The sequence below is a fragment of the Aplidium turbinatum genome, chromosome 4 (assembly GCF_918807975.1).
Source record: "Aplidium turbinatum chromosome 4, kaAplTurb1.1, whole genome shotgun sequence".
Classification (NCBI taxonomy): Eukaryota; Metazoa; Chordata; class Ascidiacea; order Aplousobranchia; family Polyclinidae; genus Aplidium; species Aplidium turbinatum.
This window is the reverse complement of record NC_137475.1, coordinates 20,620,432-20,635,963: the sequence shown is the minus strand read 5'-3', so window position 1 is coordinate 20,635,963 and position 15,532 is coordinate 20,620,432. Positions and strand designations below refer to the sequence as shown.

Below are 15,532 nucleotides of genomic sequence, written 5' to 3'. Positions count from 1 at the left end.
TTTGAAGCCCTGTAACAAACAATCATTTTCCTAAAATTTTGTTTTTCTACGTCGAGTACTTTTCAAGATATAGTGGTTTGAAATTTTAGTCATTTTCACCACTTGATGGCGCCATTTTTCACACTTTAACCCATATCTCGGCCAATTTTCATTGTAGACACACGGTTAATAGCTCATTTGAAAGGTAATTTTAAGCTCTACCAATCTATCTAAAAATAATGAAACTTTATTTAATAAGGAAAGAGGAATGTTGTGTTCTTGGTTGTAAACTTCCGATGAGCACAGCAAAAATATATATTTTCAAAATCAAAATTTTTTTTATTTTTTTTAAATTTGATTCTTCTTCTACAGCCATGCAAAATATTGTGTTGTGTTTTGACCATTCTGTGTGTTTTTCAATCAATTCATTTTCCTTGCTCTAACAATTCACCATAGTTTGCTCTGCATGACATTGTAGCCTATTAGGATGCATTGTATAGCCTATCTTGTCTGTACTGTAGCTATCTTGAAAGGACACTAGGCAAGGTGCATGCATGGTATGTGGATTTCAGGTTGTCATATACAATGCAGTGTGCCTTCTAGATTCTAGAATCTTGATCTACTGAAACAATGTTTGCTTTCTACTACAAAACTATCAGTCAGATGTAAAAATATATTACCTATTGGCTATTGCATAGTTTGCGCTGGTTAAGCCAGCATAAAATCGATAGCCATGATGTTTGGCAACACATTAAATACGGTTGTGTTCTTTCCATTGTGCAAACAATGCTTCAAAAGTTAATTTGAATCATTTCTTTACAATAGTTAGCTACAAACACCTACTTGCCCGCCTAGCTTGCAACCCTGCTCAGTGCTCAACCAAAATGTTTTCTTGGACTAGCCTATGCGATAAATGTAGTCATATCAATGACCTTAAACATATGATCACGGAAATATTTGAAAAAAACCTGCTCGTTGATTCAATCACATACAAAGCATGGGTGTCTGTTGAAATAAATAAAAACAACTGAACTGTTGACCGCACACATTTGGAAACCTTAATAGACCCCTAGACAAATTTGTAGAGAGCCTGTTGGAAAAACTATGGATCCTTCAAAGACATGATTTTATAGCTAAGCAAGAATCTGCAAGTTTGAATCGAATGAAACAACAAATTGATGGCTCTGTTATAATTTTGGGTGTTTTTGCTGAAAATTACTCTTTTTTTGTGCAAGATGCTGCTCAAAGTTATCAATGGACATGGACAAATATGCAGGGACAAATATTCACCCATTGTAATTTACCACAATTTTCCTACTGCTGAAGATCCATCTATGGCACTTCTCTGAAACACATTTGTTTGGCCCTAATTTCTGATACTCTTCAACACAATGCTGTAACTGTTCACACCTTTCAACGTCATCTATTCAAATATTTGCAATCTTTTAAGTTTCTTGTAAAAAAGGCAATCTATTTTACCATCACATGGAAAAGGCCGCTGCGATGGAGTAGGAGGTACCATAAAACACTTGGCTGCCAAAGCCAGCCTACAAAGAGTGTCTGATGACCACAATCAAACACCAACGCAACTTTTTGTTTGGGCCGAAAAGAGCTTAACAATAAGTGAAATGTTTGTATGTTGAAGATGAAGAAATTAAACGACATGCATCGGACCTTGAAGAAAAATTTTCCTATGCAAACCCAATTCCAGGTACACAAAAATTACATTTCTTTGAACCACTGACGAAATCTACTGAGAAGCTGATAGTCAAAGAATATTCATTGTCATCCAATTTTTCCACCGCAACAATCAACAACAAACACAGTTCAAAAATTTTACAATGGGAAGAAATTACCTCATATATATATGTTACATGTGTATTGTGTGTATGAGAAGAATTGGTGGCTAGCATATGTTTAGAAGAAGTTCATGAGTAATGACGAGCTTGAACTAAAATTTCTGCATCCACATTCCACATGGTCCTGTATCATCATATTCATTGCCAAGAAAAGATGGTGTTCTGATAGTGCCACGCAATTCTCTATTTTCATCAGTGGATCCTCAAACTACTGCAAGCTTTGGAAGGACATATTCCCTCACCAACAACGAGTTGTTGCATGCCGAACAGATGCTAGCTTTAAAAATTCAATTGCAACTTGAACAGTGAACTAACGTGTAATGCAGTGTTCCCACCAAAGTCAGTTATTTATGTAAAATATCTATTTTAAGCAATATTCTAGGATTACATCTAAAAGTTTTAAAGGTTTTGTGCAACTTAGAACTTTCATTTGAAATCAATCAGCAAATCAATTCTGTTGATTAGGAGGTGTGTCTACGTCATTTGGTGGGCATAGCCCTATACAGTACCGGTACTTTCTACTTTGCATGCAAATTAACAGTACGATCACGATAACAAAGATTCAGTGTTCGTACTTTTGGCATACTGGTACTGATTTTCGTGGTTTAAAATGAAAGTTAATGCATTGCTATGAAATAGCTGCTGCTTGGAATTTGTGCCAGAACTTTTGTTTTCGCGATAATGTTATAATTTTGCATGCAAAGTATAGAGCCATGCCCACCCAATGACGTAAGCACACCTCCTAATCGCCAAAATTGATTTGATGATTGCTTCCAATCAAATAAAGTTGCATAAGTTTCATTGGCATGTTTGTAAAGTGTGGATTTTTTGGTATTTTATAAACTACAGTTAGCTTTGAGTGGATTTCCCCTGTAACAGAAATTAATATTATTAAAACCTTGGAGGGAACACTGATGTAATGTATGTATATTGCATATTTTTGACTTGTTCAAATAAAGTGACCAGCTTTTACTGTTTGGATATTTTATTAGTAGTCTAGTAGCGAGTTATGTCCACTAAAATTATTTATATTTGCTTATAGTTAACCTCTGAAGGTAACGGTCGACAATGTCATTGCTTAATCATGAATTTTTATCATTATATCTTGGCTATTGGATTTCATCTTTAGAACCTACAAAAAGCTATGTTGTATAATATTATTTAAAGATTTCCTGACACACACAATACAAACTGCTACAATAGCCAACTTCATTCCTCAAGCTGAATTTGTATTTTTCAAAATGTTGCAGCATTGCGAAAATATAGAAATAATTTAAATCATCTGCCTCTGTATAACTCCCAGTCTCTTCTTGCTTAATTATATTAAAGACACACTGTATGAAGAGTTGAAGACCTCCTCTTTTAGCTTTGCTAACATACAAGAATCTGACAAATCAAATCTTTGTTTAATTTGCTTACACAGTTCCACCAAATATAAAAGAATGTCTAAACGAAATTGCTCTTCATTGTTTTTGAGAGGTTCTTGTAATAGCAAAGCTTCACAGCTCCCACCAACAACAATTATCTTCTTTAGCTTTGTAATGGTTAGGGTGGCTTTTGTAATGGTCTTCGTGTAAGTTGTAACAAAATATCGTTTTCAGACTCAATGTCCCTTTCCATCAGACTGCTCCACTTACCACCTGTCTACTATTATAGCAGTATTTTCAATTCTATTATCGAAATATATGAAAAAATGACCTGTTCACCTTAACTTGACTAAAAATCACTAGATTGCACCGAAAACAGCAAAAAGTAACTATGTCACTAGGTCAGTCTTGAAATCACTAGATCTAGTGAAAAATCACTAGCTGTGGCACCACTGATTGCACCACGTGTTGAAGTAAGCAGAGCAGAGCTAGAAACGCCACGGCCTTCCGCTAGAAGAATGTTGATCTAAAAGGAGCGATTCAGGACTAGGGTTGCCAGAGGTTAATATAAAAAAGAGCCCAAGCTTACGCAAAAAGTAGCCCAAAAGTAGTCCAATTTTTTTGGGGATTTTAAAATGAAGCCCAAAATGGAGCCCAAGCAAAGGCTATCATACAAAATTCTTCCAGAGCGCTTGATCATCAGTCCCAAATTATAAGTGTTTTTCCAGTTCTTCACATCTTTCAGACAGATTGGCAACCATGCATTCACTCAATTGTTTGTTAAAATAACTACAAACAAGCACCGGTGCCTAAACACAAAAAATAGTTTAATTGCTTTTCGTGATGAGCTAACGCATCAAGAGTGTTCTCTTCAAGACCATCAACTGTTTTTGATAATCCACCAAGGTCGATCAACGTAGAAACTATCTTTTTTGTCTTGTTTTTTTTTTACTCATATAAATTGTCAAAAAAAATCACTAGCCATTTTTTTCTCATCTTTCTAAATTTGTAAAAACTTTATTGAAGTGTTGCTACCATGCCATAACTTTGTCAATCAATCAATGTTTTATTTGTCAGTAACAGGAACATAGGTACATGTTTGAAGTATGCAATATACACAATGCAAAAGTTACACAAGTTCCCATACCGACAGGGAGACAGGGTCAAATCATTATATTTCAACAAGAAAATTGCAATTTGTAACCCAATGTCTCAAAAACTCATAAATTTTTGATATAAGGTGCACTTGAATGAGCTAAATCTGATAAAAGAAATTTCAGTGAAATCCATCGAGAAATGGCGGAGCTACACTGATTTGATTGTACCACTAGAGGCGCTGTGCGCGATAAGGTAAAAATACAAATATTGATAAAATTTGTGGCTCTAATGCTAGGAATGTGGCGAAAAACTGGTAATGTAGCCTACCATTTTTGGGGTTGTAGAATTCAAAAATGAGGTCAAATTAAGCAAAACAGACTTGCAAATGGGTCAAAACTGGGATTTTATTTTCAAAAGTGACCCATTTCAAGCGCGTGCCCTCCAAAAAGGGGACGATGTTTCGAAAAGATAAAAATAGGAAAATGACCTTCGGGAATCAAGGTATCATGTCCAATATTCAAAATAGGTGCCCCAATGCGTTTTATAGACAAATTTCAAATTTTAAAATTGCAATGAAAAAAACTCTGAAATAGCACAAAATACTGTAATTTAGTGATCAAATTCAAACATGAAAAGTTTTTACAATTTTTCAAACAGATTTTACAAGTTTTTTTCAATGCATTGGGGCACCTATTTTGAATATTGGACATGATTTCTTGATTCCCGAAGGTCATTTTTCTATTTTTATTTTTTCGAAACATCATCCCCTTTTCGGAGGGCACGCGCTTGAAATGGGTCACTTTTGAAAATAAAATCCCAGTTTTGACCCATTTCCAAGTCTTTTTTGCTTAATTTGACCTCATTTTTGAATTCTACAACCCCAAAAATGGTACATTACCAGTTTTCGCCACATTCCTAGCATCAGAACTGCAAATTTTATCAATATTTGTATTTTTACCTTATCGCGCACAGCGCCTCTGGTGGTACAATCAAATTAGTGTAGCTCCGCCATTTCTCGATGGATTTCACTGAAATTTCTTTTATCAGATTTAGCTCATTCAAGTGCACCTTATATCAAAAATTCATAAGTTTTTGAAACATTGGGTTACATCCCTTGTTGAATTATAATGATTTGACCCGACAAAGAGACGACCATACGGTCTACTAGTCAATTGCCACCTTTATTGTCCTGTATGATTGTCCTGCTTTGGCATCATGCACGTTATAGCGTCTGTGTTCTGTCGATTCTACCTTTTTCTAGACCTCTGCTAGCTATGTTTGACATATATTGTTTTTAGTTGTGATGGTCAGAAATAAAAACAAACTGAACTGATATCCATTGCATTTTCATGAAAACCTGTATCACTTAAGTTGCCAGGATTGCCAGATATCAAAGCCTAAACATTCACATTTTTAAAAATTAGCATCTTTATACCAAATTGGTAACCCTGCCTGACCGAGGCTTCCAAAAACGCTGCTCCTCAATGAAATAACTACAAACCAGGTAAAAATTTTAAACATGATACAATTTTTACATAAAAGGTTATATTATATTTAAAAAAAAAGTAGCCCAATTGGGCGCCAGCCAAAAAAACGCGCCCAACGCGACTTTTTGGCGCCTGGAGAAATCAAAAGTAGACCAATTGGGAGTAAAAGCGCCCAATCTGGCAACCCTATTCAGGACACGCGAATCAATTTATATGCGATGTGACGTCAGAATATCTATGATTGGGTCTGGCGCCAGTGCTGCCAGATGCAATGAATATAAGCTAAAGTTGAAAGTAAACAGTTGAATATGTGAGATCACTGGACTGCACTGAATAATAACATAAAAGTTATTACAAATGTTACAAATGCAAAACTGCTGTCGGTACAAAGTTAAGCAAGCATGCTTGGGTTTGGCTAAACTTTACATGCAAATAAAATCTTTGTGAAAGTTACGAATGGTCTTGACCTTTCGTGAAAATCCACAAAAAAGTTCTTTTCTACAAAGATTTTAAAAAGTCTTCCTACGAAACAAAAAATCTTACTACGAATAAAACGGTTTTTCACAAACAAAATATTCGTACGAAGAAAAATATCTTCGTACAAATGTTCGTAGTATAAGTTTTGTTCGTATCGAAGACCATGGTATGCCAAATTGCTGAATATTTGTGTTCGTGCGAGGAGCATAGTATGTAGCCCCCTATTGAACCAATGCAAATTTTATTTTCGCTACAGTAACTTTCAAATGCTTTATCGCACAGCGCTCAGTAGCTTTCATTTTTTCAGACGTTTTGGCGCCCATGCCCTCTTGATTTTTGAAATCTTGCCCTAGTTGTTTTACCATCTGCCACGGACAAATAAATGGTTTAAATATGACGAAATAGTTACTTTAAGAAATGGCACAGCCAGGTGATTGTAATGTATGTGTTGCCAAATTAGATAAAAAATTGAGCTTATAAAGCATGGTTTTAGGCTTAAAAACTCATTTTTTATCGCAGAAAAAAGTTTGTCAAACTTTGCACAGGATCAAATTAGGCTTACTAATCAGGTAGGCTTTACCGTGGACTTGATAAGTGGAAGCTAATGCAAAATAAATGTAGCCTACCTTGTACCTTATGTTTGAATGTCGCTGAAAAAGTGAACAACCAGCCAAAGGGGTCACGGTACAGCACACATGCATGCATGTATTGTTTGACGATTGGAATCGACAAGAAGGTGGACAGATTGAACGAGGATGGTTAAATAGCGGTCACGTTTGGTGGCACGTACTACATTACAGGTAACCTACAGTTTTAAGGTTGAATCGATTTAACATTTCATAAATTAAATTTCCAATCTGCTGGAATTCACCTGCAATGCTGCAATTTGAGCTTTTTGTCTTCGAATAATATTTTGTGATTCTTCGCAATACGCTTTCCTATCTCCTTCCATTATTCTATACTGTCTTTGCAGCTTTGTCAATTCAGCTTCTGCCAAGCCATCTGTCTCCTGCTCTGAGCATTCTGATCGCTGACTGACTATTTTCTGCATCTTTTCGGCTGTCTATAAAAGTGACAATTAGTATTACTAAAAAATTGGACTACCAATAACCTAGAAAGATTCTTAGAAAAGATTTTTCAACCATGGACTACCTATAGGCTACTGTAGTGTATACTATCAATTAACTAATCGAGAAAGCAAATGAATGCGATGTTGCACTCTACCTTGGAATAGTCGCTTATAATAAAGCGTTTGACTCTATAGAAACATCAGCTGTCATCTCAGCACTATAAAAACAAGGAATTGATCATCCATACCTTACTTTTGAAGAATGTTTGCATGAAAAACACATCCATAATTCGATTGCAAAAAGATTCCAAACTACAGTAGAACTCGGTTAATCTGGATTCGGTTAATCCGGATCTTTGCCTAATCCGGATAAAACTGGAAGTACAAATGAACAAGTCTTGATAGAACCGTCATTGATTAATCCGGATCTTCGCCTAATCCGGATGGAATCGCCGGTCAAATCGAATCCGGATTAACCGAGTTCTACTGTATTTCCTATTAAAAAGGAGTAGGCTACGCCAAGTTGAAATAATATCTCCAAAATTATTTACAACAGCTCTGGAAGAAATTTTTAAGTAATTTAATACAGAAAAAAATGAAATCAAAATACAGTAGAGGATGAATACATCAATCATTTACATTTTGCTGATGACACAATTCTTGTATTTGAACAACCAAATCAACTTCAAACTTTGCTAAAATAACAACATGGAAAGCAAAGAAAGTTGGTCTTCAAATGAACAAGAAAAAAACAAGTCATGTTTAACACATTGCCAGAAACAGGTAGTAGTATTGATGGAATAGTAATCGAATCAGTCGATCAACATATTTACCTTGATCAAAAAATTCCAACTAAATTTAGCAAAGAAAACAAAATAACAAGAAAAATATCACTTGGTTGGCAAGCCTTCGGTAAAGCAAGTTCAACATTTACATCGAAATTGCCTTTTTCCTGCAAAAAGCTAGGCTAAGACCAATGCATCTGTTACATATGACGCGGAATCTTGGAGTCTTACAAAAAGTTAACATTTAATCTAAGATTAATGCAGAGAGCACATGAACGCGGATTCTGATGGGTTTAAACTGGCGAGACAAAAAGAAACCGCTGAATGGTTTCGAAATCAAACAAAATACGGGATATTGTAACAAATATCAAAAAAACTAAAATGGTCATGGTCAAGTCATATAGCAAGATATCAGCACAACAGCTGGCCTAGTAAATTAACAACTTAGACATCCTGGGAAACCGTGACAGGAAGATTGCCCGTTGGAAAATTGCCGCCGGAAAATTGCCCGTGTGGGAATATTGCCCGCCGGAAACTTGCCCGTGTGGGAAGATTGCTGTCGAGAAAATTGCCACCCGGAAAATTGTCCGTCTTTGAGGAAGAAATAGCTGCGAAAAAAATCCAGCTGTGAGTCTGTATTGAACCATTGTTCCTCAAATAGTCTAAACTTAGCACCCTTGCAACCAGATTGGTGCAACGAGATTTATTTATCACGTTTTGACACTGATCTTTGTCATGTATTAGACGAAATTCATGAAGTAGCCTACTTTAATCTGTAGCAAACTTGAAAATGCACATTAGGCAATTCGCAGTAATAAAGGCACATCACATCATAAATTTATCATTTAGACATTGAAAGTAGCAACAACTTTCATGTGGGAATGACAAGTATGGGGAAGGTTTAATTGATATCAGAAATTTACATGATTACTATTGTTGCTCATGTGTTCACCAAAGCGATCATACAAAAGGCAAATAATGAGAATACATCCATCAATTCATCTACAACAGGGGTCACTAACCTTTTTTGCATGCGGGCCACTTTGGCATTAAGGAGAGCTGTGGCGGGCCGCACTAATAAAATTTTAGGTAGGTTGACTCTTATGCTAGAAATGGACGCAATTTATACCCAGTATCCAGCGTTACATGTTGTTACTATTTATCTTAGAATACCGCAGCAACAAAATTAGTCGAACAACGCTACTGCCAGGTCAAGCTCCCTTAACACTTTTGACTTCTTTTAACAATGTCTAATAAGCAAGGCCACTTGTTTTGCGCACTTGTAGCGAGGCGAACGGTTTTATTAGAATATTCACCGCCAAGCAAGAGTGATGTTGTCACTTTGCTTCGCAAAAGATATCTTGCAATTAACAGTTTCAGTAACCAAAGAAATGTTTGACACATCGCAATACAGGCAACAACAGTGACCTGCTATGCTGCTAACATATCAGCGAAAAATAGGCTCCAATAACAGGGAGAAACAAACTAGGCACTATGAAACAAACGCTTGTGGAAATCACCGAAAAAAACGTTTCCATCGTAACTCATGAACGGTGTTCCCGCTAAAAAAGCAATGAGTTGGCTTTTCATCTTTTTGTGAGAGTCTATAAAACCATATTTCTTGATTATTAGACAACTGTCACTTGCGGTGCTTATCAGCATGGCAAGAATTGTTGATTAACAACATTTTGCAGTACCAAACTAAATATTTTCATAATACAACCTGAAGTTGTCTCATGAAAATACAACCATAATACAACCAGAAGTAATTCAACCAACACCTGTCAGAAGATATTTCATTTTCTTGATACAACCAGAAAATGTCTTTAAATTTATATATAATATTTTGCCAATTTATTATAAATTGAGTTGGCACACCGGCCTATTTTGCTAACAAAAACTTGCTTGAAGGGAACTCTGCTCGTGAAACACAATAACGGTGAAACGCACACTAGTGTTTACATGACACTTACAAACTTAAAATAAGCAACCCTAAGCTCACAGACAATTTCGAAATTCGAAAACGGACGTTTTAGTCAACCACTGGGACAGTGTGGCTGGACATCGCATTGGAAAAACGTTAAGCGACCCCCACTTAGAACTATACAATCTGAATGGTCGGTCGGTGAAATCGTATGCAAAGCAAAAATATGCTTCCCGGAAAGTATTTTTGTTTACACTTGTACGCTGATACCTTCCGCGGGCCGCAGCGATACAGCGTGACGGGCCGCCATTTGGTGATCCCTGATCTACAAGAATGTCTTTTCAGCGCTTACTTTTTATGATGGTCACTATTTTGGGGTGACAAAATTTGAGACAATAGCTTAATCCGAAAGAAGACTGTCCTCAGAACACAGTGTAAAGCTGTATACTTTTGTCGGCATGAGATAAAGAGTTGATATTTATATTCCCCAGAAGCATTTTTTCATTTAGTTTTTGCATTTGCAGATTAAATTTATTACGCCTTTTATCACAGCTGGGTGCTAAGTTTAAACTATTTGAGGAACAATGGTTCAATACAGACTCCAGCTGGACTTTTATTGCAGCTATTTTCTTACTCAAAGACGGGCAATTATCCAGGTGGCAATGTTCCCACACGGGCAGTTTTTTGGAGGGCAATATTCCCACACGGGCAATTTTCCTAGTGCCCTGGGAAACACACACGCAAACGAGGAAAGCCAAAAATAAGATGGAGAGACGAGATTGACAAAAAATGTATAGAACAACAAACAGATCCCATACGTTAAGCAACTCAAGTGATTTTTTTGCTTGGGATGCACCAGAAAAGTCTTTGAGATTTGTCAAATCCAGGAGTTTTCCTTCTTCATATTCTGGTTTCCAAAACACTGATTACCAAAGTTTCTGAAGCGTGACCTGGCTGTGAACCCATCATATCTCTCAAGAGTTTACAATCCCAATGAAGAGCACAATGCTTTGGTGCTCGCTCTCGAGACATGTAGGCCTACAGTAGATAGGCTTAGGTGGCACCTTAGACTAATTTATTGTTTCTTGTGATCGATATTGAGATTTATAATTCGTCAAGGTTTGCACCACCAGTCTTCAATACAGCAGTGTTTATGGCAGTAGTTTGATTGTCTGACATCGAAAGACAATTATCAATGGTGCAAATGTTTCCATTGGCGATAATTGCTTTTGGGAATGCCAATTGCTTCTGAACTAGTTGATGGCGTACATTGTGCAGCATAGTTATTATGACAATTATCAGTCAAATCTTTAGCTTATGTCAGGAAAAATTCAACGTCCTCATCTTCAATTATGTTAATTCTACCGTGCATCCAGTTACAAAGCAAAAAGGTTTGAAGCAATTAACATTGTGTATCATTGCATACCATTGTTTTCGTATGTGCATTTTAGTAATGTTCTGGTGTAATTTATTTGCTGAGCTATATTTTTTATGCAGGAAATTTAGTCTGTCTTTGAAAAGCGTTATGGTCGATATTGCAGCAATATTTTTTTTTTTTCAGAGTGAGTGTTCGTTCTTATTTGCGTAGTTCAAGTAAAATGAACACTTGGGTCAACAAAAAGATTTAATTACTCTGTAACTGGTATGACATTAAATGGTGTGACAATTAATAGTATTAGGCCTATGACAGTAAATGGTATGACATTAAACTTGTCCTGGGTATGACATTAAACTGCATCCTTGATGTCAGGAGGAGAGACCAGCACCTTACCCCACGTCAGGGCCCGTTGACACCGGAACACGTCCCGCTGGTAGTTCTAACCCTCACTTCTGACATTGATGCCCGTGCCAGGCAGGTTGGCGGCGTAGGCGGAGGATAGCTACATGCTACAATGGCAATATCTTTCAAGAAGGAAAACTTAAGTCAAACCCGGGTTAGTCGAACTCGTTAGTTGTCATGCAGAGGCATCCAGTTATCAAGACCACTCCAACTTTAAATGGAGGTTGGGGGTAAGCAAGGGCATGCTCCCTGTAGAAAAACATGCACCATAAAATCCTAATGATAAGTGTTAAAAAAGGAATGGCCCCTAGTCCCCGCCAGCTCTAAAATGGGCAGGGATGCAAAGAATCTCCGGGTTGTCTGACATTGCTGTTAAAAATTCATGCGTACGACTGGGAAGTCTAAATGTATGAAGCATTGGTTTCAGGCTGTCACTGACGGCATGCACTACACCACACTTGGTTTTTGTTATGTAACGAAATGTTGGTCCGCAAAAAACTTCAACAACAAATTCATGAATGCTGATTACGAAATGTTGCATAGATCACTTGATGTATTGCAATGTTAATATGTTGTCCAGTGTAACAACAACTGAACCAAATCATGCAGCAATTGAAAATTAGAAACTTAAAAAGTAGACATCACAACATTTCATTCAAAATAACAATAAATGATTACCTTAGTGCGATAAAGAAACCAGGACCGAAAACTTCTATTGATTAAATTGTGAAAGTCTTGTGATGGGTTAAGAACAGTGTACTAACCCGGAGCTTTGTATCGGAGAGCAAGGTTTGCTCAACTCAATTCAGAACATACATAAATCAAAGCCAAGAAACATTCTGTTTTGTTCCACTGAACTCCAAAGTCAAAACGTATTTGTTTACCACCACCAAACCACTTGTAACGATCGAATTTGTTAATTCATTATTCGATTAAATGTTTAGATGATGTCACATCATTATGCCGATTTGAGTTATAATTTCATTCATGACGTCCGTAGGCCTATGGATGAAAAAACTTTTACAAGTTTTATACTCTGCTGAGAGTAAAAAAGAAACACAAATGATAAATATTGGAGAAATTGAGTCTCCTTGATTGATACTCAAAATATGGCCGATATCACCGATATATCGTTACATCTCTAGTTTCAAGCTGTGATTAATCAGCAAGCGTGCATTAACCAAACAGTGATAGAAAGAGCGAAAAACAGTGTATCTGGGAATCCATGTGGATGAAAATCTAACCTGGTCATCACACATTAAACATTTTTTGCTGCAGATGGCTGGATATTCTGGAATTTTTTATCGTCTTCGTAACTATGTATTGCAGGAAACATTGTGCATGCATTTCTCAGAGCAGGTTTTAGTTTGATGGAGACGAGACCAAATGGCTCTTTCAATGCTAAAGGTTGCCGACCCGTGCAGCATATAGTTGGTAGGCTATAGTAAACAAACCATGAATGTGAGATGGGGAGGTAACCTGTCCCAATCATTTACTGTGTACAATGAAGTCAGACAAGGTGGGGTGTTAAGCCCCTATCTTTTTGCCGTATATATTGATCAGCTTTCTTATGAGCTCAATAAAACAAAAGTTGGTTGCTCGGCAATTCTTGTTTAAATCATATAATGTTTGCTGATGACATTTGCTGCATCTCACCTAGTTTGTGTGGCTTATAAAGTTTGTTAGATGTTTGCCACAAGTATGCTGTTGAACATAAAATTACTTTCAATTCTAAAAAGTCATTTGGTATGTTATTCTCCCCCCGAAACTTGTATCTTTTACGTGCTCCTCTGCTACATCTAGGTAAATCTGAAATTGTGTTCACAGACTCTGTAAAATGTCTGGGTGTATTTATTGAGAGTTCTCTCTCAGATGAAAATGATATTTCAAGGCAGGTACGCTCTCAGTAGGCCTACTGTGCTACAAATAATGCAAAATCTCATTTTGCTAAATGCTCACCCGCTGTAAAAAACATTGTATTTTGCTCATATTGTACGTAGTTTTACGCATTCCAGTTGTGGAACAAGTTAAGATCTTCCAGTATAAAACGATTAGCCTACGTATTGCTTACAATGATTCTTTCAGAATATTGCACTATTTGCCTTGTTATGTAAGTGCCCGTGAATATCACTCCGTTGCATCAACCGTTGCATACACTCCACAAATCGCTTTATAACCTTATAAGGTTGGGCTCCTGGAGTCTTGCTCAGTTTGGGGGGGGGCTGTCGATTCTTCTTATGCTTTAGGAGTGATATCTCTGTTATTTTTTAAGGCACGGTTTCAAAATTTGGAATTTATTTTGTAAAATTATTCACGCTGAGCATATCCGAAAATTAAAACTGTGTGAATTTTAGAACTGTTCATATACGTTGAAATGTTGAGGTGACTTATGACTGTAGTTGTAGCGTGAGTTTACACATTATTTTTTGGTACAGTAATGAAGAACATGCATTGCAATGTTGTGATTAAAATTTTTTTACCAGACAATTTCCTTAACCCTGTGAAACAGTTAGGAGGGCCAAATTAACTACTTTCATCCAGCTGGTGGGAAAATTTTGAAGAATAAAATATTTCAGAGGATGTGCTGAGAAATGCCTTATATCTCTCAATTTATAACCTTTATTCGCTCAAAATTTCAGCCCAATAGAGGTGAATAAAAGTTAGCAAAAGTCAAAAAATCTTGTAGTTGCAGCCTCAGTGGTTTTAGAAATACAACTGTTGATACAAAAAAGTTGTATTGACAGCCCCCCCCCAACCTTCAAAGTGTTAATTTGTAACAGTAAGTTAGATACGGTACGTACTGAGCTCTTAAAATGACGACATCCAAAGTGGCTCACTGTGACCTTTGTGCATTTGCAGTTTGTGTATTGTTACTACTAAAGAACAACTTTGTTTATGTGTTCGGTATAGCCTACAGATTAAAAATGGAAAGTTCATGAATCACTTCTCGGTTTAATCGAGTGTCCACGCATTGATGCGGCGACTCTTCATAAGCTAATATCTGATGGATTGACTTTTCTTGGCCTTGACCTTTCCCTCTGTCGAGGTTAAGGGTATGATGGAGCTGCTGCCATGGCAGGAAGACTTTCAGGTGTGCAAGCTCGCTTTAAATAAACTCGCCCAGCTATGCTTTATTTGCATTGCGCAGGGCTTCAAGTAAATCTGATCGCACAAGATTGCTTCAAATCCACTAACAAGGACTGCATCAGTGTTATAGTCAGGTTCGTTATGTATTTTCGTTCAAAATTTTGGGAGATTAGCTAAACTATACATTTTCGGAAAGCTTAAACCAAGAAGAATCCGAAAAACGTTGATTACATTTGCAGAGATGTCCGCATGGCCGCCATTTGAAATTTTCAAAATGGCCGCCGCAAAATATATATTTTGCTCTATCTCGGCCACTAATAAACTTAGAAACTTTATCAAACATGCTTCTTCTTCGTCGTATGAGCTGTTCTTCTGGACTATATGTTTGGGCATGATGTCATCAGCCACTCGACAGTCTCGTCATCCAGGGCCTTCAGTCCAAGCGCTCCATGTGGTGGTTGATGGATTGGGCAGTCATGGACGACATGATCTACTGTCTGGTCTGTGGCGCCACACTCGCATCCCGGTGAGGGAGCCAGGCCCCATTTGCACATGTCTGAACGAAAGCGACCGACGCCGGTTCGTAGGCGGTTAAGCCGGACCCACGCAAGTCTTGCGAG

At 37.1% G+C, this 15,532-nt stretch overlaps 1 protein-coding gene across 1 annotated transcript in view; it reads right to left on the bottom strand.

Annotated features, from left to right (window-relative positions):
- Positions 1 to 15,532, bottom strand: part of LOC145769674 (coiled-coil domain-containing protein 63-like) — a 171,967-nt gene that overhangs the window by 141,660 nt on the left and 14,775 nt on the right. The window contains exon 2 of the mRNA XM_082581349.1: positions 7,139 to 7,330. Within this exon, the coding sequence (XP_082437475.1) occupies positions 7,139 to 7,318 (180 nt within the window). The 5' untranslated portion in view covers positions 7,319 to 7,330. The remainder of the gene's footprint in view (positions 1 to 7,138; positions 7,331 to 15,532) is intronic.